Source organism: Salvelinus namaycush, chromosome 16 (genome assembly GCF_016432855.1).
Source record: "Salvelinus namaycush isolate Seneca chromosome 16, SaNama_1.0, whole genome shotgun sequence".
Classification (NCBI taxonomy): domain Eukaryota; kingdom Metazoa; phylum Chordata; class Actinopteri; order Salmoniformes; family Salmonidae; genus Salvelinus; species Salvelinus namaycush.
Genome location: NC_052322.1, coordinates 21402747 through 21429406, shown reverse-complemented (window position 1 = coordinate 21429406; position 26660 = coordinate 21402747). Strand labels below are relative to the sequence as shown.

The window sequence follows — 26660 nt, the reverse complement described above, 5'->3', positions numbered from 1 at the left end:
TAAGTCTTTATTGGCTATAGTCTACTATCAAAAGTAAGGTAAGACAAGCCTCATAATGAAGTAAAACGTTCAGGTTTCAAACAATTAAGGAATATAATAAAAAATAGCTATTTTAATGATAGGCCTCCCCGTATTCTGGTAGATGGAAAGTTTTCCCCAAAAACCTTCTCAATTAAAAGTTAACTAGCTACAAAGTAGCCTACCTGTCAGAATTATATTATGATTATTTGATTCAATCCAGTAGCCATTTTCTTTGCAAACCCATACACTACACTGCTAATCAAATGAAATTGAATTAGAATTGAGAGTGGAAAAATCTAAAACCTGTGAATTTAACATTTATCTGTTTCTATGGTAGACTTACTATTACTGTAGCCTACTTGCACAGTACAGGTTGGACTGACTGTTAAAGGGGGGGGACAACTTTTATATCGGACTTGTATCTGTTCTTCACACGTGTATCCGCCCTCTCGTTAGCTAGAATGGTCCCACCTGATCTTGCCTGCTTTCCATCTTTGAGGACATGTATTTCCATTGTTAGAGCAGTCACTCGACTATCTTGTCAATATAATAGAACATCTTTGGGTTGGCTCGGGTTCTTGTTGTCGTCAGTTTAGCTTCTCGCGAGAGTAAGACAAGTGCAGTAATGTTGATGGCAATCACAATTGCGCTGTGCTGCACATAATGCGCAGAACATCCTTCATGTACAGTCATTGCAAATCCCTGTGAATTTTGGGCACATATGCTAACGCAGGTTTGATTTTCGTGAATATATAGTACAGTCAGTGAGGACATGGAACCTTGAAAGTATGGCGGATGCTGAGGAGCCGTAAGTACAACAAAATTATATTTATTGTCGCTAGCTGAGAGAATCGACATTATGCTGCTGTTAAGCATTGAACCTTCTTTTATTCTCTCCTCTTTAGGGAGAAGAAAAGAAGGAAAATAGAGGAGCTGACTGAGAAGTTAGTGACGAAATGCTTGAAACTGGCATCAGGTTTGAGTTGCAGTTAGTTAGTGAGCTACCTAACTAAGTTAGCCTGTTAGCATGGAGTGTGGAAATTCATTGATTCAACAATTTCAGACAGTTAGTTATGGGAATTGGGCTAATTCGAGTAGACAACTAGCTAATTCTAAGAACCAGGCACATGAACATGCTTAGTCGAAGTGTTCCCAATTCAACATCAAAGAGAACCAGTTTACCTTAGCTAATATGGTATCTAGCTAGTTAGCTAATATGATTGGTAGCTAACGTTAGTTAGCAGCAGCATCCGCTGTCTGAATTTTCACATATAGAATGATTGATTAACGTTAGCTATTCTAGGGAAATCATCCTGATGTTAATTGACATGCTACAGACCTATATTTATCTACGTAGCTAGCCATCTATTTTTGACTCACCATCACACTTGTGATAAAGGTTTGAGTGATTGCTGGTTGATATGTGCAGCAGAGGATCTTGTGTTCGGTGTTTTCTGTGTGCAGAATGGCTGTAGATGGAGGACATGGCGATAGTGGAGACTGGGATGGCCGATGGAACCATGTGAAGAAGTTCCTGGAAAGACCCGGCCCATTCACTCATCCTGACTTTGAGCCAAGCATTGAGGTAAGGAATCAGATAATAACATGTCCTTTTATTTAGGGGATAGAGAAAAGCATTCTCCACACCAACTCTGATATTCCTTTCAGTCTCTTGGGTTCTTATTGGAGACATGCAAAATCCTGGTCATTGGAGCTGGAGGACTTGGATGTGAGCTGCTCAAAAATCTGGTATGAGAGAGAATGTCCAGCTTCTAGGTGCAAATGCATGAAAGGGTTTTGTTATCTTGTTCTATATCTGCTCAGTATCTTAATGTGTGGTTTTTCCTTGTTCTGATCTAGGCTCTGTCAGGTTTTCGTCACATTCATGTTGTTGACATGGATACCATCGATATCTCCAACCTCAACAGGCAGTTCCTTTTCAGGTTTGGCTCGCCTTTCGCTCCTTCTCCCATGGCCCTTACTCTATCAATAACAACCTTAGTGTGTTCTCTTTTGATAGAAGAAACAAAGTGAAAGTGTCTTTAAAAGTTTACTTTTCAACACACACCTCAATCAATCAAATGTATTTATAAAGCCATTTTTACATCAATAGATGTCAGTGCTCACCTCTATACCTTGTTTAGGCCCAAAGATATTGGACGGCCAAAAGCAGATGTGGCTGCTGACTTTGTCAATAATCGCATCCCTGGATGTAAAGTCGTCTCGTATCCTTTGCAACTGACGTGTAGAATACCGGAGTGTAGGCTTACCCCGTACAAATGACTGCATTACTAAGCTTGAGCATGTGAAGTACTAGAAGTATGTTCTATTCTTTTTCTTAATTCATATTCTGCTTAGACACTTCAACAAAATACAAGACTTTGATGAATCTTTCTACAGACGTAAGTGCAAACTTTGTTTACTTTATGGAGTTTTCTAAAAACACTTGTACTTAACAATGGTGCTGACACGCTTTTTTAAATTGTATTTGTAGAATTCCACATTATTGTTTGTGGATTAGATTCGATCATCGCCAGGCGTTGGATGAATGGCATGCTGGTATGTATGTCTTAATATGAACTATAGGCTATGTGGATTGTGTGTATCTATGTAAAATGTCAGATCACCCCAGTTACCTGATCACCCCATTTACAGATATCCCTTCTGAGCTACAAGGATGGTGTTCTGGACCCCAGTTCCATCATCCCCCTCATTGACGGTGGGACAGAGGGTTTCAAAGGCAATGCTAGGGTCATTCTGCCTGGCATGACCGCGTGCATCGACTGCACTCTGGCGCTTTACCCACCACAGGTGCTACAAGCTCTCAGACCTGCCAAATATAATATTTATAGTGTACTGCTTCAGTAGCCCACTACTTTGTTAAGTTGGACAGTGATGTGTACTGCAGCCATTTTGTGTTACTTATCAGTAAATGCTTTGGTGTATATGTTGTATTATTTTGGTCCCTAGATTAATTTCCCCATGTGCACCATTGCGTCTATGCCGCGGTTGCCAGAGCATTGCGTTGAGTATGTCAGAATGCTACAGTGGCCCAAAGACGAGCCTTTTGGAGGTACGGCCATGAATAACACTTCTCATTGTCTATCACCTCTTGATTGCAATCAAAAAGGGCAACAAATGATTGTTGTATTGCTCACTGTACCCTTAGGTGGCCATAATCCCTTCATAACACTCATTAAGATCAACATAATACCTATTATAACAGATAATGACACAGGCTCTTGTCTGTCACTCAGAGGGTGTTGGTTTGGATGGGGATAACCCTGAGCACATCCAGTGGGTGTTCCAGAGGGCCCACGAGAGAGCTGCTGACTACAACATCACAGGAGTCACATACAGACTAACACAAGGTGAGGAGCACCATACTGTAACAACCTGTCCGGCAGAGATGGTAAAACTCTCATGCTATATCAGCTTTTGGCTATACATACTATATAGTACAAGCAACATTTGGGTTCTGTTCCATTTTAAATGAGGATGAAAAAAAGCAGTGTAGGCCTATTACAATTCTAAGTTGAAATTGTATTAACCCGAACTCCCCCACTTACAAGTATTGGTTGTAAAAATCTGGGAACAGTGTGGTTAGATTTCTTTTTCACATGGTTTTGCCTCAGGCGTTGTGAAGAGGATCATCCCTGCTGTCGCGTCAACTAATGCTGTAATAGCTGGTAGGAAACCCTTTCTGACTGTCATTGTGTTACGTTTCACTATATTGGTATCACTGCGGCGGAGGGATATATCTGAGGTGAGGATTTACAGATTACTACTGTGTACACCTCTCACGGCTGGGGTCCGCCGCTATATACAGACCCCCATGGCCGCGACACGTCTTTCATTTTCTCGGCGGACGTCCGTATGGTTTGAGGTACAAACTTTCTGAAGTTCGCTTGGTAAGTCACTGGTAAGTGTGTAATATCTTGCGTGGAAGTATACTCACTGGCTGTTTGCAGCCTGCAGCAGCTGTCCATATGGCCAGCCCCTCCTGAGTGCTCCACTCGCTGCGTGCGGTTGATCTGTATCTTCCGCCCGTGGTTTGTTGTACTTGTGTTTCGTTAGCGTTACACTGCGACTCCGTGTGCCTCCATTAGTACGATGGCTCTTGCTGCCACAAACTAATAATTATTATTATTAGTTTATTATTATAATTATTTTTTTTAAATTAAAAATACATTACCTGGTTGTTGTTTTTTTGTTTTGTCTGCCTGCTTTTCCCACACGGGTCTTCCCTGTTTTTTGCAGAGGTACTGGGTAATTTATCCCTCACCGGGTTCCTATTCTTCCAAGTGGGTCTTGACATAAGCTCTCCCAGGGTGTCGGACCCCTGCTCTGTGGCCTTGTTGGCTTGGCTGAGCTTATGGCTTCCCTTTGTGTGATGGTGGCACCCCCTGGGGATCCACATATCTTGTTTATGCACTGACCTGGGTTTGAGAGGGCGTTGGAGCGCCGTACTGGATGTATGTTTTGTGTGGTGTTCTCAGAACGCCTGCGCCTCGCGTGAGTGGGTCGGCCAGGCTTGGGCTCCGGACGAGCTCCTTCAGGAGTGATGCGCCAGCGAGCTGTTATTCCCTCTACTAGGCCCAGTACCCCTCCCAGGAAGCGTGCCTGGAGCCACCGCAGGCAGAGCCCATCTGCTGCCACTCATGGACAGGGGCAGGAGTCGGACCGCTGGGACCACCTTGGAACGGAGGGCGCATGCCCTGCGTCAGGAGGTTGATAGCTTCAATGGCGACGACAGCTGTTCCCTGTTGGCCAGTGATTGCATCATCCCCCAGGAACAGCCTAGCACTGTTCACCACCGTGAGCGGGGCTACCGAGCTGACAGGCCATCAGAAGCCGGCAGCAGGGCTTCAGCGGCTCAAGAGGCTATGAGGAGCCTACTCACTCGGGTAGCCACTGCATTGGACATCAAACTGGTGGACAGTGATGACTCTCCATCTGTCCCCATCCCTGCTGAGTTCCACAAGTCCTTGCAGGACAGCTGGGCCTCTGCCAGGGGGCGCTTCCGACTCACAGCAGAGACTGGACCATGGAGTTATGCTGCGGGTGCAGTGTCACTCGACCTCTGGGAGTACCCGACCATGGACACCTTGATAGCTGCCATGGTCCTCCCGGACCGGGAGATTATACAGCAGAACCCGCGACTGAAGCTGGGACCCCCAGAGTCTTTGATGCGGACTTGAAAGCCACATATGGGTCCCTCTGCTCTCTTGGCCACCTTACCAACGCGGCCAAGCTGCTGCAGGCTTACCTGCAGTCTCTGTTGCCCCGGATGCAGGAGGGCACAGAGGAAGCGATGGAGTTGCCTGCTTTCCCTGCACCAGAGGGATGTGGCCAACGGACGGACCATGGCGCAGGTGATTATCTCCCGGCGCCATCCCTGGCTGGCCTAATCCCACCTGCCAGCTGCTCTCCAGAGCACATTTGCCACTCTCCCCATCACCCCAGGGCTGACGTTTGGCCCAGGGGTTGATGACATTCTGGAGCAGACCAATAAGGTTCGTAGGGACCGGGAGACACTGAGACGGTTCATGCCGCCTCTTCAGGCCCCGAGTCCAAGGCAGACAAACCGTCGCCACCCAACTGCACCCGAATGACAGTGGGGTCCCCCTCCTGCCCAATCTCTTCGTGCTGAGGCACGACAGAGGGGAGGGAAAGTGTGTGGTGGAGCAACAATCTGTCAACCGTCAGAGGAGAGGCTGGCCCCGGCAGGACCCCTGTCACACCCTTCCTCGGCCGCTTCTCGGTCTCAAAGGGCGAAGTAGGAGGAAGGTGTGGAGTCTCCTTGTGTGTTGTCCGCAATGCTTGAGGGGTACCAACTCCAATTCCGGTGCCGGCCCCCGTCCTTTAGGGGCTTTCGTGTCACCACGTTGGCCGACTCCCTGAAGAAAACTCTGCGGCTGGAGATCTCCTCACTCCTGGACAAGGGTTCCATCCCCAGGAACGAGACATCAGAAAGGATGGGTGGTTTCTTCTCCACTTATTTTGTGGGCCCCAAAAGAGACAGAGGGTTTCGACCGATTCTGGACCTCCGCAACCTCAATGGGTACTGAGGTTCCACCTGCTGTCCCCAGCCCACGTGTTGCAGGCCGTGTCCAGGGACCAGTGGTTTGTGACGCTGGACTTGAGGGAAACGTACTTCCATGTTCCTGTTCACCCAGCTTATTGGCAGTACCTCCGATTCAGGGTTCTTCCCTTCGGCCTCCCCTTGGCAACCCGCACTTTCACGAAGTGCATGGATGCTGTCCTGGCACCTCTCACGTCCTGAGGATTGTTGATCCTCAATTACCTGGATGATCCTGACCCACATCGGTGGGCTGGGCATTACTGTAAACGACAAGAGTCGTCGTCTGACGCCCACCCGGAGGGTGGCCTTCATTGGCATGGAACTGGACTCAGTCCTCATGAGAGCACACCTGCCCACCAGAAGGGTTCAGGCAATCTTATCTTGCCTCGACCACTTTTGGCAGGGGTGGGTGGTATCCACCCTGACCTGCCAACATCTGTTGGGCTTGCCGCCAGCAACATCGTTGCTGATTCTCCTGGGCCTGCTCCATCTCTGGCCTCTTCAATGGTGGTTCAACTCCCACTGGCTGCACCCGAAGCACCACCGTCACCGCCAGCGGCGGGTGACCGCATAGTGCCTCGGGCATTGTTGAGGTGGCTCTGTCGCTCCTTTCTCTCAGGTGGGGTGGAGATGCTGAGGATGTGCCGCCGGGAGCTGGCCAGCACAGACGCCTCCCAGTTCGGCTGGGGGGGGTGTGACCAACGGCTGTTGGCCAGTGGCTGTTGGCTACCCCCTTGGAGCGGCAGGCACATCAATACACTAGAGCTCCGAGCTGTACTGCTGGCCCTGTGATCTTTCCTTCCACATCTGGAAGGAAGAGATGTCCTTGTGAGAAAGGTGGCTTACATCAACCATCAGGGTGGACTGAGGTCCCACCGCCTCCATCTTATGGCACGGGAGCTCCTTCTCTGGGCTCAGGGATGTATAGCGTCTCTACGTGCAGCGCACATACCTGGCATCCTGAATGTGACAGCGGATATGCTCTCGAGGGAGGGCCCGCCACCTTGGGACTGGAGCCTACATCCCCAGGTGGTGCAGCATCTGTGGGACAAGTTTGGGAGGGTGCAGGTGGACCTGTTTGCCTCCTTGGACAATGCACACTGCCCCCTGTGGTACTCCATGTCGGATCCACCAGGGCCTCTGGGGTTGGATGCTTTGGCTCACAATTGGCCAGGGCTGGAGCTTTACGTATTCCCCCTTTTCCCCTGATCCAGGCTGTGCTGGACAGGAACATCGTCTGCTGCTGGTGGCCCCATACTGGCCCAGACAACCTTGGTTAAGCCTTCTCCTGTCCCTGTTGTCTGGGACACCTTGGCAACTGCCCCTGAGACCCGACTGTCTCAGGCCGGGGGAACTCTGTGGCATCCGTGACCGCACCGCCTCAGTCTTTGGGCTTGGCCGCAGAACGGCACCAATGGTCGATGTTAGGACTACAGGAGGGCTTAATGAACCATCCAGAGCACAAGGGCACCGACTACAACCGCGGCATACCAGTTGCGCTGGCGGTTGTTCTGCTCTTGATGCACTGGTATTGAGGTTGTGTCCGAGTCATGTGGGGTGCAGTATGTCCTCCAATACCTGCAGTCTCACTTGGATGAGGGCTTGGCAGTCTCTACACTGAGAGGGTATTTGGCCGCTATATCTGCCTGCCATGTGAGGTAGATGGACAGGCCAGTGGGTTGCCATCCCTTGGTCTCCAGGTTTATGAAGGGGGTTCGTCGCCTGCGTCCAGCTAGGACCCACTCAATGGCAAGCTGGGATCTGGATGTGGTCTTGGTTTTGGCTAAGCTGCCTTTCGAACCATTGGAGTTTGCCTCCATGAAACACCTCTCTACGAAGGTGGCTTTCTTGGTAGCATTTACTTCCATGAAGAGGGTGGGTGAGCTCCATGCTCTGTCGGTAAGTTCTGAGTGCTACCGGATGGACCCCGGTGGGAGGAGTATATCTCTCTGCCCCAACCCTTCATTTCTTCCAAAGGTTCTATCAGACAGGCATGTGAACATCCCTTTTATCCTGTCTGCTTACAACCCCCCGGCAGTGGCGGGGAAGTTTGGGCCTCCCTCCGGCATGATGTGCCCTGTGCAGTTACTAGCTGCTTATGTGGAGCGGACACGGTCAGTGAGAACAACAGACCAGCTCTTTGTCTGCTATGGTGAGAGTCCTGCGGGCTGGGCTATCAAAGCAGAGGTGCTCTCACAGGATCGTGGACATGATTATAACAGCATACCGCCTTGCTGGCAGGCCAGTGCTGGGATCTGTGGTGGCACATTCAGCGCAAGGTGTGGCTGCGTCCTTGGCTCTACTGAGAGGAGTGCCCCTCGCTGATATCTGTGCTGCGGCCAGCTGGGCTTCCACTTGCACCGTTGCTAGGTACTATCGGGTAAATGTGGCACCCCCCTCTGCGGTTGATTCAGCGGTCCTGGGCGTCGCCTCCTCTTCCGGGGACTTAAAAAAAATATATATATATATTTTTTTTTAAACATTTATTTAACCAGGTAGGCCAGTTAAGAACAAGTTCTCATTTACAACTGCGACCTGGCCAAGATAAAAGCAAAGCAGTGTGACAAACAACAACCCAGAGTTACGCATGGAATAAACAAACGTATAGTCAACTACACAATAGAAAAAAAGTCTATAGACTGTGTGCAAATAGCGTAAGGAGGTAAGGCAATAAATAGGCCATAGTAGCGAAGTAATTACTATTTAGCAAATTAAAACTGGAGTGATAGATGTGCAAGTAGAAATACTGGTGTGCAAAAAAGTAAATAAAAACAATATGGGGATGAGGTCGGTAGATTGGATGGGCTATTTACAGATGGCTGTGTACAGCTGCAGCGATAGCTGATGTTTAAAGTTAGTGAGGGAGATACGTCTCCAACTTCAGCGATTTTTGCAATTCGTTCCAATCATTGTGCCGGGACCCCCCCTTCCACATTGACGGCCCCTGCATCTCGGTCCCACGCTGGGATTTCGCCACTGGCTGGCCAAGTCCATCTAGCACTGACTAAATCTCGTACAGGTATACCAATATATTGGAGTGATCCAGTATAGTGAAACATAACCGTGGTTACATACATACATACATACCTTCGTTATGTGAGCTATATGGATCGCTCCAATCCTCTACGGTGCTAGAGGCGCTTCAAAAATGATGTAGAGAGCGTGTGTCGTGGCCATGGGGTCTATATATAGGGGCGGACCCCAGCCGTGACACAGGTGTACACGGGAGTAAATCTGTAAATTCTCACCTCGGATGTATCCCTCCGCCGCGGAGTGATACCAATATATTGGAGTGATCCATTTAGCTCACATAACCGTGGTTACATACGTAAGCTTCGTTTTCTCTTGATGGATCCCAACTTGATTACAAGTAGCTACTTTTGTACATTTCAAGTAGTGTAACTTATTTCACTTTTTTGTTGCTCTGTAGCTGCCTGCTCCACTGAAGTTTTTAAAATGGCTTCAAGGTTAGTACTGTGAATTAATCATTCTGTTTTCACATGATGCACTCACTGTAGAGAAAAGATCAGTTTCATACCAGGTATCAAATTAAAATTACTTTTCTGTGACTTTGCAGCGCTTATATTCCACTGAATAATTATCTGGTATTTAATGATGTGGACGGACTGTACACCTACACCTTCGAGGCAGAGCGAAAGGTTAGTAATGTCTCAGAGTACCCAGATGAGTATCTTTAATGGCTATATATTTGCCCATTTTATTAAGGAGAACTGTACCAATGTTACTGACAGTGCTATTGACACAAGGCTGTAAGGGGGTGGCGTGATGTCAGAAGCTACTTTGTGTCTTCATGCTCTTGTTTGGTCTGACAGGAGAACTGCTCAGCTTGTAGCCAGGTGCCCCAGGATCTACAGTTCCCACCCTCTGCCAAGCTACAGGAGGTCCTGGAGTACCTGACTGAGAACGCCTCCCTGTGAGTACATCTGCTAGTAACCAGATTGACTGACTGATATTGATGTGTCATGTCTTAATACAGGAGAGGCAGTTTTTTTTATCGTTACTGAAAAGTGTAATTGTGAAGTTGGCATTGTTAGCATTCATCTTTTCCAGACAAATGAAGTCCCCAGCCATCACAGCAACCCTGGAAGGGAAAAATAAGACACTATATTTACAGACTGTAGCTTCAATTGAAGAAAGAACTAGACCAAACCTTTGCAAAACCTTGAAAGGTAAGATGTTTTTTTCTTCAAATATGTGCATGGTAGACTATATAAACCTATGTGTTTGTTTTGGCCATCTTGTACATGTAATGTTGTGGTGTTGCAGAACTGGGATTGTCTGATGGACAGGAACTAGCAGTGGCAGATATCACCACACCTCAGACTGTCCTCTTCAAGCTGAAACTCACCTCTTAATCCGTCAAAGTACACATACAGAATCTATCAAGACATTTGACAACCTTTGGGGAAAGTGATACAGCATGGTATTGTTTTAATATATTTGAGACTGATAATGTATGTATGATCCATTTTCTCTCGTATTGGTCCATTATGGCGGGTAGTGTGGAAGGTCAACAACTTTATCATTACAGTGTAATCAGTCAGAACGTTTTCCTTAACAATTATGTTTTACTTATTAATGTTTGCTCCAAATGGCTGTCTTCTTTCACCCATTCAAAATAACAGTAGTTTCTCCTTATATACATAATAATAACAACTGTGCTGCAATAAAGTGTTTTGTTAATGAAAGTTGGTGCAAAGTGGGTTTCCTTAGTCTGTGCACTAGATGGAGCTATACAACTAACACCACTAGATACCATAATTTTTATTACAGTCGGTGCTATCAGGGGACCTTTTATGGAGCGACATACCTGCCAAAAGGTTGAACGTACGTATTGTTAGGATTGTAAGAAAATCCATCTGTAAATTGTTAGGATCGTAAGAAAAGCCATGCGTGAAATTTAATCTGTGAACATACAAACACCATGTTATGATTGCGGACTAACATTTTAGATGTCAGACGGAAGCCACTCCTTTGAAAAAAGCACATGACAGCCCGCTTGGAGTTTGCAAAAAGGCGCCTAAATATAATATTCAACTACTACTAGAAATAATACAACATGTAAGAAGCCAGGCCTGGTATTTATAGCGGATTTTGAAAAGGCCTTCGATAAAGTAAGACTGGATTTTATTTATAAGACTGGACTTTTTTTCAATTTTGCTGATTTTCTTATAAAATGGGTGAAAGTAATGTATAGCGACCCCAGGTGTAAAATAGTAAATAGCGGCTACTTCTCAGAGTTTTGAATTGTCAAGATGAGTTAAAACTTCTTATGGCTGCAATCCCGGTAACGGGATGATATGACAACAGCCAGTGAAAGTGCAGGGCGCCAAATTCAAAACAACAGAAATCTCATAATTAAAATTCCTCAGACATACATGTTTCTTATACCATGTTAAAGGTAATCTTGTTGTTAATCCCACCAAAGTGTCCGATTTCAAATATGCTTTTCAGCGAAAGCACTACAACCGATTGTTAGGTCACACCAAACCACAATAAGCACAGCCATTTTTCCAGCGAAAGATAGCAGTCACAAAAAGCAGAAATATAGCTAAAATTAATCACTAACCTTTGATGAGCTTCATCAGATGACACTCATAGGACTTCATATTACACAATACATGCATGTTTTGTTTGATAAAGTTCAAATTTATATAAAAAAATCTGAGTTTACATTGGCGCGTTACATTCACTAGTTCCAAAAACATCCAGTGATAGTGCATAGCCACATCGTTAGAAATACTCATCATAAATGTAGATGATAATACAAGTTATACACATGGAATTATAGATATACCTCTCCTTAATGCAACCGCTGTGTCAGATTTTAAAAAATTAAAAAAAAAACTGTACGGAAAAAGCAAACCATGCAATAATCTGAGATGGAGCTCAGAACAAGAGTCAAATTAGCCGCCATGTTGGAGTCAACAGACACCAGAAATTACATGATAAATATTCCCTTACCTTTGATGATCATCAGAATGCACTCCCAGGAATCCCAGGTCCACAATAAATGCTTGATTTGTTCGATAATGTCCGTTATTTATGTCCAATTAGCTACTTTGGTTAGCGCGTTTGGTAAACAATTCCAAAGTCAAAGCGCGTTCACTAAAACGTGACAATGTCCAAACGTTCCGTAACAGTCAGTAGAAACATGTCAAATGATGTATTGAATCAATCTTTAGAATGTTGTTCAAAAAATCTTGAATAACGTTCCAACCGGAGAATTACATTGACTTCAGATGAGCGATGGAACGGAGCTGCCTCTTATGTGAAGGTGCATGGTGAAAGAATGTTCACCTCATGGCAGTGGTGACTCATTCCTGTCTCCTTCGGCCCCCCTTCACAGTAGAGTGATCAGACAAAGTTCTACAGACTGTTGACATCTAGTGGAAGCCATAGGAAGTGAATACTCATTCATATCTCGCTGTGATTTCAATGGGATCTTGGTTGAAACTCGACCAATCTCAGAATTTCCACTTCCTGTTTGGATTTTTTCTCAGGTTTTTGCCTGCCATATGAGTTCTGTTATACTCACAGACATAATTCAAACAGTTTTAGAAACTTCAGAGTGTTTTCTATCCAATAATAATAATAATAATAATAAATACTATGCATATATTAGTAACTGGGACTGAGGAGCAGGACGTTTACTTTGGGCACCTTTCATCCAAGTTACTCAATACTGCCCCTGCAGCCATAAGAAGTTAAACAAGGGTGTCCACTGTCACCATATCAATTCGTTATGGCCATCGAAATGCTAGCTATTAAAATCAGATCAAATAACAACTGAGGATTAGAAATCGAAGGCTTAAAAAAAAGTATTATATTATGTCCGCAAGCTAGATCCCAGCAATGTCTCATTGAAGTTCTAGATATCATAATTAGGTTTTAGTCCAGAAATGCTAAGTGAACAATTTCCAAATGCCTGAAGGTACCACGTTCATCTGTACAAACAATAGTACGCAAGTATAAACACCATGGGACCACGCAGCCGTCATACCGCTCAGGAAGGAGACGCGTTCTGTCTCCTAGAGATGAACGTACTTTAGTGCGAGAAGTGCAAATCAATCCCAGAACAGCAAAGAACTTTGAAGATGCTGGAGGAAACAGGTACAAAAGTATCTATATCCACAGTAAATTGAGTCCTATATCAACATAACCTGAAAGGCCGCTCAGCAAGGAAGAAGCCACTGCTCCAAAACCACCATAAAAAAGCCAGACTTAGGGTTTGCAACTGCACATGGGGACAAAGATCGTACTTTTGAGAAATGTCCTCTGGTCTGATGAAACAAAAATAGAACTGTTTGGCCATAATGACCATCGTTATGTTTGGAGGAAAAAGGGGTAGGCTTGCAAGCCAAAGAACACCATCCCAACCGTGAAGCACGGGGTTGGCATCATCATGTTGTGGGGGTGCTTTGCTGCAGGAGGGACTGGTGCACTTCACAAAATAGATTGCTTCATGAGGCAGGAAAATGATGTGGATATATTGAAGCAACATCTCAAGACATCAGTCAGGAAGTTAAAGCTTGGTCGCAAATGGGTCTTCCAAATGGACAATGACCCCAAGCATACTTCCAAAGTTGTGGCAAATGGCTTAAGGACAACAAAGTCAAGGTATTGGAGTGGCCATCACAAAGCATTGACCTCAATCCTATAGAACATTTGTGGGCAGAACTGAAAAAGCATGTGTGAGCAAGGAGGCCTACAAACCTGACTCGGTTATGCCAGCTCTGTCAGGAGGAATGGGCCAAAATTCACCCAACTTATTGTGGAAAGCTTGTGGAAGGCTACCCAAAACGTTTGACAAAACGGAATAAATAAATCTGCCAAATAAATTGAATCTGCAGACGTGGTGCTGTGCGTTTTGTTGCTGTGCGTTTTGCTGCCAACTTTACTTTACTTTGCTAGCTGACAACTTTACGTTTTTTTGTTTTGTTTTTGTTTTTAATTACCGTTTATATTTTTAGTTTTTCCATCGCAACTTTTTTCCCTCATTCAACTTTTTCACTCCGGACGCTTTATCTGGACATGGTTCGTCAACACCTTCAACAGCCGAAGCTAAGTAGTAACATTAACATGATGTCTTCTAATTGCAGTCGCTGTACTCATAATATACAGGAGAACGATCGCCTTACGGCGAGAATAGCTGTGCTACAAGCCCAGATTCAGACGCAATCGTTAGGCAAGGGTAATTTCAGTGTAGGAAAGGAAGAAACAGCGTCTGTGCCACCAGTAAGTACAGATAGTAACGTTAGTATAAACCCCCCCGCACAGTCCCCGCAGCCGGACAACTTTCTCATGGCTTCTGGAGGGAAATGCTGTTGGAATGCTCAACCGGTGTCGCTCATTCAGCCGACAGAAACTTTCAACCGGTTCTCCCCATTATGTAGCGAGTCGGAGTCTGAGTCTGAGTCTTCTCTTGTCTCTACTCCTCCCGTTACGGGGTCTGAGACGCCGAAGGCTCCCACCATTAGCTCTGACAAATTGAAAACCCTAGACATTGGCGACTCCATTACCCGCAGTATTAGACTTAAAACGAATCACCCAGCGATCATACACTGTTTACCAGGGGGCAGGGCTACCGACGTTAAGGCTAATCTAAAGATGGTGCTGGCTAAAGCTAAATCTGGCGAGTGTAGAGAGTATAGAGATATTGTTATCCACGTCGGCACCAACGATGTTAGGATGAAACAGTCAGAGGTCACCAAGTGCAACATAGCTTCAGCGTGTAAATCAGCTAGAAAGATGTCGGCATCGAGTAATTGTCTCTGGCCCCCTTCCAGTTAGGGGGAGTGACGAGCTCTACAGCAGAGTCTCAGCACTCAATCGCTGGTTGAAAACTGTTTTCTGCCCCTCCCAAAAGATAGAATTTGTAGATAATTGGCCCTCTTTCTGGGACTCACCCACAAACAGGACCAAGCCTGACCTGCTGAGGAGTGACGGACTCCATCCTAGCTGGAGGGGTGCTCTCATCTTATCTACCAACATAGATAGGGCTCTAACTCCTCTAGCCCCACAATGAAATAGGGTGCAGGCCAGGCAGCAGGCTGTTAGCCAACCTGCCAGCTTAGTGGAGTCTGCCAATAGCACAGTCAGTGTAGTCAGCTCAGCCATACCCATTGAGACTGTGTCTGTGCCTCGACCTAGGTTGGGCAAAACTAAACATGGCGGTGTTCGCCTTAGCAATCTTATTAGGATAAAGACCTCCTCCATTCCTGCCATTATTGAAAGAGATCGTGATACCTCACATCTCAAAATAGGGTTACTTAATGTTAGATCCCTCACTTCAAAGGCAGTCATAGTCAATGAACTAATCACTGATCATAATCTTGATGTGATTGGCCTGACTGAAACATGGCTTAAGCCTGATGAATTTACTGTGTTAAATGAGGCCTCACCTCCTGGTTACACTAGTGACCATATCCCCCGTGCATCCCGCAAAGGCGGAGGTGTTGCTAACATTTACGATAGCAAATTTCAATTTACAAAAAAAAATATGGCGTTTTCGTCTTTTGAGCTTCTAGTCATGAAATCTATGCAGCCTATGTAGGAGTACATGAGATACATATATAACATATATACGTATAGGACAGCACATAGATGTATAAGCTAGCTGAACATTAAAAATAGGCAACTGAACACAATAGACATAGTCTGCTGATTCCATTAAGTGCATACATACCAGACACATAGGTGCCTAAGACAATTGGACACACTGAGGATAGGGGAGAACAGAACAAAGAGTAGATTGACACACTACTGATAGAAGAGACACATAGTCTGCTGATTCCACTAAATGCATACATACCAGACACATAGGCGCCTAAGACAATTGGACACACTAAGGATAGGGGAGAACAGAACAAAGAGTACATTGATATATTAATGAAAGGAAGAGACACAGAATCTGCTGACACACTAAGATAGAGGGTCTGGCCACCATTATAAACTAATTGAAAACAGATATGGGCGTTATTAGGTGTGAACAAGTAGGAAGCTTGAACTAAAAGATAATGGTGGTGAATGACTTCAGAAAGGAAACTTCATTTGCATAAGGGATGGACATAATACTATGTGTGTATAAATATGGGAGCGATTGCTCTGGGAAGGGGTGTGTTCCGCGGGACATGCCAGATTGCTATACAATTGTATTAAAAGCATGTTTGATTTCACAAGTTCTTGTAAAGCGTTATATTTGAACCGATTTTCCACGACATAATTTGGCGAGCTTGCCAGGAGGGACAGGGACTGCGGAATGGCGTTCAGGGCTGGAGATAGTTTCTTTGGACAATCTTGCAAACACTATGGCCACAACTATGAAAAAGGTAAGCTTGTTCTTACATAGTTGAAATGTTTGTATGGATTGCTTCAGAGATCCTGTCTCAGCGAGAGGGGCGCCATGTAAGTCTCTCTTTCAAATTTCCTAAAAAGAAACCAGTAAATACTAAAGAACTTTTGAATTCAATGAATTTGCATGTATGTGTAATTTGGGGAATTGTATTAAATATAAATGTATGCGCATGTAGAGACTGAGTGAATAGGCGCTGTGAACTTTGCTTGTGTTAGGTGTTTAGCGGAGTGGGCATGCATGCGCTCGTTCTGATCAGACCGTTCGAATGTGTAGCTTAAATGATGCGGTTGTTTGCGCATCTGGCTGAGATGGCTGGCTATAATAAGGGACAGCCCATACGGTCAAAACAGATAATGTAGGTAGAAAATCCTGTGATACCTCTTCAATAAAATTAGTAGAAGGAATGCTTGGACAGGTTACTTATGAATAACGGCTCTAAAAATAATAGAGAACTGCATAAATAAGTAGTTAGGAAGCCACGATACCGCTCTTTAAAAAAGGAACATTTTTAAAGAGGTCTGCTTGGGTGGGATATTCACGGCAGAAGAATCTGTGGGTGGATATTTAGTAAATAAATATTCATGGTTACCGCTCCGAAAGGAGGACTGTACGGGTGAAATATTTAGGACGCAGGAAAAACGTTTGCCCGATTGTGCGGCGTTCAACTGCAAAAGCAGCTTATACGGTTAAAACATAAATCAGTAGTTAAATAAATATTCATGGTTACCGCTCCGAAAGGAGGACTGAACGGGTGAAATATTTAGGATGCAGGAAAAACGTTGGCCCGATTGTGCGGCGTTCAAATGCAAAAGAAATCCTGCGAATAAAAAACGCTCTGTCTAGCTAACGGGGTTTTGTAATTCAGTAGGTCACGCCACAATACTACTCTAAAATAGCCTGAAGGGCAGAGAGGGGTGCAAAATGGAGTGGCCAGGATAAAACAGGAGAACAGGGGAGGCTTGACTCACTAGTAAATTGACCATAGGATCAAACAATAAGAATATAGAGAAGAGGTAAGAAAGTATAGACAAAATAAATAAATAAAGGTAAAAGTAAGACGTTAGATAGAGATCTTAACGGAGCGGGCAGTGGACCTGTGTGGCTCAGTTGGTAGAGCATGGTGCTTGCAACGCCAGGGTTGAGGGTTCAATTTCCACGGGGGGACCAGGATGAATATGTATGAACTTTCCAATTTGTAAATCGCTCTGGATAAGAGAGTCTGCTAAATGACTTAAATGTAATGTAAATGTAATCATAAAATTGATTAGAACTGTAATAACAGAACAAACCAAACGAATAAAATGAATAAATAATGATATCTGTAAAGGGAAAAACACAGTGATATTTGAAGTACTGTACTAGAATAAGACATTAAGTCATCTGTAGTATTCAGAAATAATGTCTGTACTATATAGAGTAGGCTTTGATAAGAGAAATTAAGTGATGTGACCAATGAATTATTAATTGGAAAGGGGATTAGCTCTACCTCGGAAAAATAGTAAATAAAAGGTGTATAATACATGGGAGTATTTAGGAAAAATAAATAAATAAATAGTGGCATGAAAACAAAATGACTGTTTCCATAGCATAGAGAGATGAGGGATTTTTTTTTTAAAGCCATGGAGTCACTAAAAGAAGCGCACATTAGTTCTACCGAATTCGGATTGAATATGAAAAAACTGGATAATGGAGGACACTATTACCTGATAAACAGGATAAATAGAATAAGGGAGGCACAGTCGCATGGGACCAAAATGTGAAGCTCGATTTGCAGGCGTTCTGATGTCAACATTCTATCATAAGAAAATACATTATGATGAAGCACAAATGTGGTTTCTCTCGTCCTCGCAGACGTGCGGGTGATTAGCAGAACTATTGACAATATCTAAGAACAAATAAGAATATAGCTCCCTGTTTTGGATATGGTTATAGCGGGGGTTGGGAAAATTAGTGTAAGGTGACACTAGAACTTAGTGCAATAGCAGGAAATGTCGCTATACAAGAGTTTGTATCCTTGTCAAAATAACAAACAACTAATTGGTTTGAGGTTAGTGGGTATGGAATTTTCACATGGCGGTGTATAGTCTCTGATTGATCAATGAGTGGTTCATAGAGATTACAGTTTATATGTGATGGAAAAAGTATTAGATCATGTTTTTACCTAACTTCTAGTAGAGTACCGATGGAATTTTAATTGTTAGACATTCTATACCACAATTCTCTGGAACTGTTAAAGACGCTTTAGAATAAAATCTATGGATAAGTAAAATTATTGGTTTGCTGACTAAAAGGTAACATTGTGAATATTAACGATATGTACACTTTCTTTTCCAGAAAGAATAAGAAAAAAAAAAGGGTTTTAATCTTCTCTGGTCAAAATTGTCATTGGAGACTGCATTACTGTGGAAAGCAGTTAGTTAAAGTCAGCCGCTTTAAAAATAAAAATATCTGGATAAGGCTAAAAATGGAGTTCTGGATAAGTGAGTCCAGTCCCTTTGTGTTATTGGCCTATGGTTCACTAGTAAGTACACCATGTACTGGGAATGTATATGCATTAGTAGATTTATTGGAAGGGTTTTTTCCAATTCAGTTTCAAATTGGGTATGCAGAAGGATGGAAATGTTTTTTGAAAAATGTTTATTTAAGTTGTTCCTAAAGAAAGGGAAGTGGAAACATAATAATGGTGTCAAAATGCCCTGAATCCTAAGAATTTCCTGTGAAAGACTGATCACCTTTACTAGAAATTGTTGGAACAGGTGGGATTTAATTATAAAATGATTAAAAGACACCAGACTCTATTCAAAATGTATAATTACTTTGAAAATCTATTATGTCCCTGGGAAAATTATGAAGAGTTGTACCCTTAAATTGAATAAGTTATTCAAATAGGTTTATTTTTATTTTTATTTTGATATAACATGGGTTCATAGGTAAAATTCTCAGTTCCTTGGGGTTATGGTCTTTGGGTAAATACACAAATGTGCTTTGTTCATTCTGCATATGAAAAGTGATGAAAGTTACTCCAAAGGGTTTATTGGAGTGTGGGTCTCTGTGAGGGTTATGTTGATAAATACATCATCTGTAATTCGTCTGAGAAATCACCAGTAGAATAAGGGAGTTATTATGGAAGGTGACGTCAGAATGCTTTAAAGCATGGGAGAGAATATCACCACAAGTGGGTGTGGAGCTCAAACCCACCCTAACCGACTGAATAGTGAGGGACAACTGTGTCTGATGACCTGTGAACTGTATCTAAAAATAGACATGCTGACATTATATTTGTTGGGAGAATAATGACTTGAAGGAATTGGGGTACTGACCTTTTATTATCAGGCCACTCATGAGAGAAAAACTGAGACAAAAGGGCTATTGTAAAATAGATAATACTGGTATTTAAAGTGTTTAGTATAAATGTTAATTATTAAAGGGATGATGTGTATTGAATAGATAAGGTCAAATTTGAGTTAAAGGAAACACTAAGGACTGTTATCCTGAATATTGGATTGGAAAAAGTATTTAAAAAAGAACTGTTTAGTTATTTGGATATAGAACTGTTTAACGTTAATAGGCTTAGGGAAGCTCTGGAAACTAATCCTGAGACAAGGAGGTTGACAAAACTTACAGAATATTAGATTAAAGGTTTTTTGTTTCTTTTGTTTTATAATGTCATTGGAATTGTAATGATAAAATGTAATGTTTAATTGAATAAAAAGGTAGTCTGTTGTGCGATGATACCCAAGAATGAAGAAGAAAGAGACCAATAATAACATGGGCATAGAATGAAACAGATGGATGTTTTCTCCAGGTTTAATTACATTACAAATAGTGGTAATATTGCAAATGTGCAATTATTATAATTTTTTTTCTTCTATTTTTCTCGTTTGGTCAATTTATTTTTGTTTTGAGGAACATAAGGTTGTGAATATGTTCCTAAGGAGGGAATGATATCTATTTTAAATTGATTAGAAAGGATTTGAGAATGTTTTAAGTATGTATCAAACAATGGCTGTGATCAGTTAGAAAAACTGTGACTACATTGGGAATATGAAGGGGCTCATAAATGAAGGTAATGGTAGTGAAGGGGTGTTATTTCTAGAAACTATGTATAAAAATAGAGATAATTCACAGAAAAGGAAAGACAGCTGGCTGTGTAAAATATAGGGTATAGGGACAATTCTAAAGTAAATAGAACAATTCACATATCTAAAGATATGGTAAAAAGAATAAGTGGTGGCATTTTGAACATTAGAGCAAAAGTTTAAGAAACTTATGACTTAGTTTTGTTAGGATTGGATATTAATCCAACTGGAAGACGCTTGAATGATTATATGTTATTTTACAGCAGTTGCTGTAGGGACCATCATTTGACTATCATTATGAATATTTCTGTGGCAGGAGGCCAGGTATTGAGGCAGAATGTTTACACAGGGCTATTATTAAAAATTAAGATTTAGTGATCTTGCTATAAGAAGAAAGTCTGTTGTCAGGAAATAACCCATGTGTTAGTGTGTATGTCCTCAGGAAAAAACAGCCAGAAATGGAAGGGCTTGGGCTGCATTCTGGAGACTGAGTGTACATCAAGATACACCAGGCTGGTGGTATACTTCTTACAACACTGCAGTGGTAAAGTTCTTCATGTCTCTCTTTGGTGGGTACATAAGTCTCACGAGAAGTGAGGTCCAGCTGAATAAGGGGTGAGCTTGAAAACACCATGACAGAGGACGTGGAATCAGAGAGAGAGAGAGAGAGACTAGATTCCACTATAGACATACTGGGTTGAGTTTGGGGGCTACTATAGACATACTGGGTTGAGTTTGGGGGCTACTTGTTTCATTTTTTAATGCATCATGTGAAAAAGAATAGATGATAGGATATTATACTCTAAACAAACATGTTAAAGGAATTGATGTGAAAGCATATATAGTGTTGAATTACGTCAAGAAGAGATCATGTTGATTAAGGTTATGCACATGATTATCAGTTAAAATGGAGCAGATGGGAAACTAAGTAAAAAATGACATGATTTGGGAACACCTCTCAGAACCTGGGGCCAAAAGGGGAAGACTGGGTGGAAGCATGAGGAAGCTTTTTAGGGCTTTTATTTTTGTGGAGTCCAGCAGAAAAGTATCCTGGAGGCATAGAGTCAGGTGAAGAGAGAGTGGGAATTGTCATGGTCTCAGATTTCAGTTTTCATGAATATGTTTATGCATAACACATAACATTGTCAATGCTGTTATGTTTTGTCTGTTGTTTTCCAAGTCTTATGTTTAGGAAACCAGAAGGAGAGGGGTTCGCCAGCTTCAGCTGGAATGTCAGTTTGTTGTGTGATGAGTGATGGAAGTAAGAGGATGTATGGTGCATTCATAGAACAGAGGCCATAAGTCTCTAAGTATGAATGCCTCACAGAAAGTAGGCAGAAACCTGAACCAGGACGAGAGGTTCTGCGTCTGATGATCCAAGGGGACCAGAAGGACCTCTCCCAGTGATACCAGGAGATCTAGTCCACGTTCGAGTGTTCCGGAGGAAGTGGGATCCACCGAGGAGAGAAGGACCCTATGAGGTGGCCAAAGCAACAAGAACGGCCGTCCAAGTGAAAGGAAGCCAGACGTGGTACCATCTGAACCACTGCACCTGAGTCCCAACAGAGAGAAGGACACAACCATATAGAGATGAAGACACAGAGGATGCTGATTCACCAGGGAGGAGCCAAGAAAACAGCAAATCAAGTGAAAGCCAAAATGTGACAGGTGCACCGAATAATGCACCCAGAAGAGGAGGAGAGGCCTCACAAGGAACAGAATGAGAACATTTCTTCCCTAAAATTGAAACCCTTCCAGATGGAAGCTAAGTCCTGCCTGAGGAGGGAGCCTCAGGTGAAGAAAGAGGAGGAAAAGTCCCGCAAGCTGAAGAAAATGGGGATTTCCCCACAATTGACTTTTCAACTCTTGAATGGTCTCCTTTACAGACAATTGAAGTTAGAACAACAAAAGAATAATGACATTGACATAACAGAAGTAACAGTGAATGCTAGTATAGAAACAACAGACTCACGCACAATCAAGACGTATGGTGGAAGCAGGAAGAGAAGAAAGGAATCAGCCGAACAATCCAAAAAGACTGACAAGGTTAGAATCTCTGTTCCACCTCAATTTATAACAGAAGCAGGAGAACTGAAGTCTATCTCAATCATAAGGATCAAACCCTTACCGGAGATGGCACTCTGTGGATGGACACATCACCAAACAAAGGGACAAGTCGTTTGGGATCCGAAAGGATGTGACCTGACATTAATCAAAGAACAAGACGAGAGGGTGCTCATCATGAATCAGATTGAACCAGTTGAAGGTGAAGAATTAATAGTTGAAATAACAAGAACAACAGTGACCGAAGGGAGTAGCACCACGGTCATTAAGATTGATCCTACTCCTGCACCTGAACAGGAAGAACCTGTGACAATAACAAGGGTGGCGGCTGCTGTGACGACCACAGTAGTTACCACTAAGATGACATCGACCTCCCTTACCAAGCAGACCACCGTACCCACAAAGCAACCTGAGACATCAGAGTCAGGAGAATTTTTTACTGACATTTGGAACTTTCTGATAAACTCTAATGATCTACCTCAAGATAAGAACATTGAAAAAGCAACAGAATTAGATATATCAGAATCAGAACCACTCAAGGACAGCACACGAGAAGAAGTAGTGAAGAAGGAGTGATACGAATGAGCTAAGTATATGGCAAACAAACACAAAATGGACAATTGTATTTTGTGTAGAAAATCAACTTTGTCTGATCTTTTAATAGTCTCTGAACCAGCATCATTTAAAAACTGTGTAAGTTGGAAAAATGACCATTGTACCAATATAAAGTATTCTATTCCCTTGTGTGACATAGAATGTAGGATTGCTCTGGGTAAGCACTAGGGGTAAAACTATGTTTAATGAGACCATGCTGGGAGACAACGATTGTGCTGCCTATAACATTAGAACTGAATCAAATGGACCTCAATTAGACAGAAGTACCGTGGTTAAAGGAAAATGAATGTTTTTACAGACACCACACCGAAGGAATGGATGTAGGAAACACCACTGTAGAATGTGATACTATTTGGGTGTTAGAGAATGTGGGAGTTCGTAGAAATAATGATAAAGGGTTGATAATGAATAGAGAAGGGTTGTGTGGTAAAATAACTCAGGTTGCGCCATCTCTTACTATGTTGAAAAATCAAGACAGAGGTATTGCTGATTGTTCTTTCCACACATCCAGAAACTAACTGTTGAATGTATTGTCTGATGAATGGATTGGTCTTTGTGCCTTAGTTATAGCAAATAAATAGGTTACTATTATTAAATCACCCCATGATGACTATGTTAAACCTAGAGTTAAAAGGGCTTATGAGAAGGATCCTGAGGTATACCTTAATGCAATTGGACTGCTTAGAGGTGTACCTAGGGATTTCAAGGCCAGAGATGAGGTTAAATCAGGATTTGAATCTATATTTTTGTGGATAAGACCAAATAAAAACTTAGAGTGGATTAATTATATATACTACAACCAACAGAGATTCATTAACTATACTGACTCGGATCTGACGGCGTTGGGGGAACAGGTACAGGCTACCAGTAAAATGACTTGGCAAAATAGACAGGATCTCAATTGGCTCTTAGCGGAGAAGGGTGGAGTTTGTGTCATGTTTGGGGATGACTGTTGCACCTTTATTCCCAATATTGCTATGGCCAAACTCAAAGGATTACGAGCAGAAGTAAAGGCTAATGCTGGTTTAGACTCATGTATGCGTTTGGTTGGACCTAGCGTTAGGAAAGTGGGGAGCCATGTTTGCTAGGATGGCCATCATGTTGGGAGGAGGGTTATTGGCTCTGGGTATTGCATTTTGTTGTGTTATACCCCTGGTAAAGTCAATTGTGGTTCAGACAACAGTTAAATAGATGTCTGTAAGGAGAGATGACCCTCCTGTGGTGATTGATCCTGTACCGGGTAGCCCAGGCAAGTATACTAATAAGTATGGAAAGCCTTGTAATGCGGTTGGAGGACCTCTTGACTGCCCCTTTGGTAACCCTAACTGTCTCTATGAAGTGATTGGGGGAGGGTGGTCATGCGTGTCACGATTTTCATAAGGATGGTTTCCATGTATATGTTCAATTACCCAGTTCAGATGAATGTTTACTTATACATGTCCACAAAAAGTGTCATTTGCGTCACAATTGCAAGTGGTGTAAAAAAATTCATGAGGATGGTCATAACCATCACCCAGAACCTTTTTTCTGTGCCAAGTGTTAAAGAGGAGATTGTCTTATTTGTAAGGATGAGGGCTGTGCTCCTAGATAATGGGGTTTTAGCATTTTTATTTTGACTAATGCTTTGTGTTCTTTGTATGTTTCTTTGAATTTTTAGATATATATATTGATGAATATATATGGTTTCCTTTAATTAAAGCTAGTTATGCCTTCTAAAAAACTAGGTTAATTTCAAGAACATGTTAGGTGACAGAGGGTATTCTGGTTACAAGTGTCTACGGACCATGTCCTTAAATCTTCTAACTAAGGTTGGTATCATTGATATCACTTTATTAGAGAGGTGTCTGCAAGGGAGGATCATGTTGAAATGCTTAAATTTAGAATGATGTTGTGTCAATTTTCTTTTGTAACTGCATATAGGTTTTTAATTTTCTCACATTCAATTTCTTATTATACTCATTGTATTATTTTCTTTTTAATGTTCACATAACTGAGATAACCTCAGGCAAGGCTAGGTATCTACATGCTCATGCTTCATCAAAAATGTAATATTAATTTTTATTAGTTCTATACCAAATTAGATATTTTACTCTTATGAATTACTAGAGATGTTTGGTCTAGTTAGGTTTTCATTAATGTTTCTAATTGGATCTTTTACTCCTATTTCACATTGGAGATGTTTGGTCTAGTTGGTTTATATGCTTTACTTTGTTTTTATTTTTTATTTTATTTTATTGTCCATCATATGTATTCTCATTTACCATTCCAAAGTCATATTTGCATAATTTATGTGGCTATTTAGCCTCAGAGGAGGGATTTGTAGGAGTACATGAGATACATATATAACATATATACGTATAGGACAGCACATAGATGTATAAGCTAGCTGAACATTAAAAATAGGCAACTGAACACAATAGACATAGTCTGCTGATTCCATTAAGTGCATACATACCAGACACATAGGTGCCTAAGACAATTGGACACACTGAGGATAGGGGAGAACAGAACAAAGAGTAGATTGACACACTACTGATAGAAGAGACACAGTCTGCTGATTCCACTAAATGCATACATACCAGACACATAGGCGCCTAAGACAATTGGACACACTAAGGATAGGGGAGAACAGAACAAAGAGTACATTGATATATTAATGAAAGAAAGAGACACAGAATCTGCTGACACACTAAGATAGAGGGTCCGGCCACCATTATAAACTAATTGAAAACAGATATGGGCGTTATTAGGCGTGAACAAGTAGGAAGCTTGAACTAAAAGATAATGGTGGTGAATGACTTCAGAAAGGAAACTTCATTTGCATAAGAGATGGACATAATACTATGTGTGTATAAATATGGGAGCGATTGCTCTGGGAAGGGGTGTGTTCCGCGGGACATGCCAGATTGCTATACAATTGTATTAAAAGCATGTTTGATTTCACAAGTTCTTGTAAAGCGTTATATTTGAACCGATTTTCCACGACACCTACTCAATCACTTTTTATAGCTACTGTTTACAGGCCTCCTGGGCCATATACAGCGTTCCTCTCTGAGTTTCCTGAATTCCTATCAGACCTTGTAGTCATAGCAGATCATATTCTAATTTTTGGTGATTTTAATATTCACATGGAGAAGTCCACAGACCCACTCCAAAAGTCTTTCGGAGCCATCATCGACTCAGTGGGTTTTGTCCAACATGTCTCTGGACCTACTCACTGCCACAGTCATACTCTGGACCTAGTTTTGTCCCATGGAATAAATGTTGTAGATCTTAATGTTTTTCCACATAATCCTGGACTATCGGACCACCATTTTATTACGTTTGCAATCGCAACAAATAATCTGCTCAGACCGCAACCAAGAAGCATCAAAAGTCGTGCTATAAATTCTCAGACAACACAAAAATTCCTTGATGC

The 26660-nt window shown here is 42.5% G+C and overlaps 1 protein-coding gene across 2 annotated transcripts; it reads left to right on the top strand.

The window, feature by feature from the left end:
* The first annotated feature begins 703 nt into the window (after window positions 1-703).
* Window positions 704-10815, top strand: LOC120061175 (NEDD8-activating enzyme E1 catalytic subunit-like). Of its 2 annotated transcripts, none has more exons than XM_039010766.1 (17): window positions 704-829; window positions 927-965; window positions 1486-1606; window positions 1690-1770; window positions 1882-1964; window positions 2166-2246; window positions 2380-2423; window positions 2516-2580; window positions 2677-2832; window positions 2992-3094; window positions 3279-3392; window positions 3657-3710; window positions 9537-9573; window positions 9684-9765; window positions 9940-10040; window positions 10178-10296; window positions 10394-10815. In XM_039010766.1, the coding sequence occupies exons 1-17, from the start codon at window positions 810-812 to the stop codon at window positions 10480-10482; spliced, it is 1389 nt and encodes a 462-aa protein (XP_038866694.1). In that variant the 5' UTR covers window positions 704-809; the 3' UTR covers window positions 10483-10815. The 2 variants fall into 2 exon arrangements, with proteins under 2 accessions (XP_038866694.1, XP_038866695.1); XM_039010767.1 differs by having other exon boundaries at window positions 740-829; window positions 927-997.
* Window positions 10816-26660: the final 15845 nt, after the last annotated feature.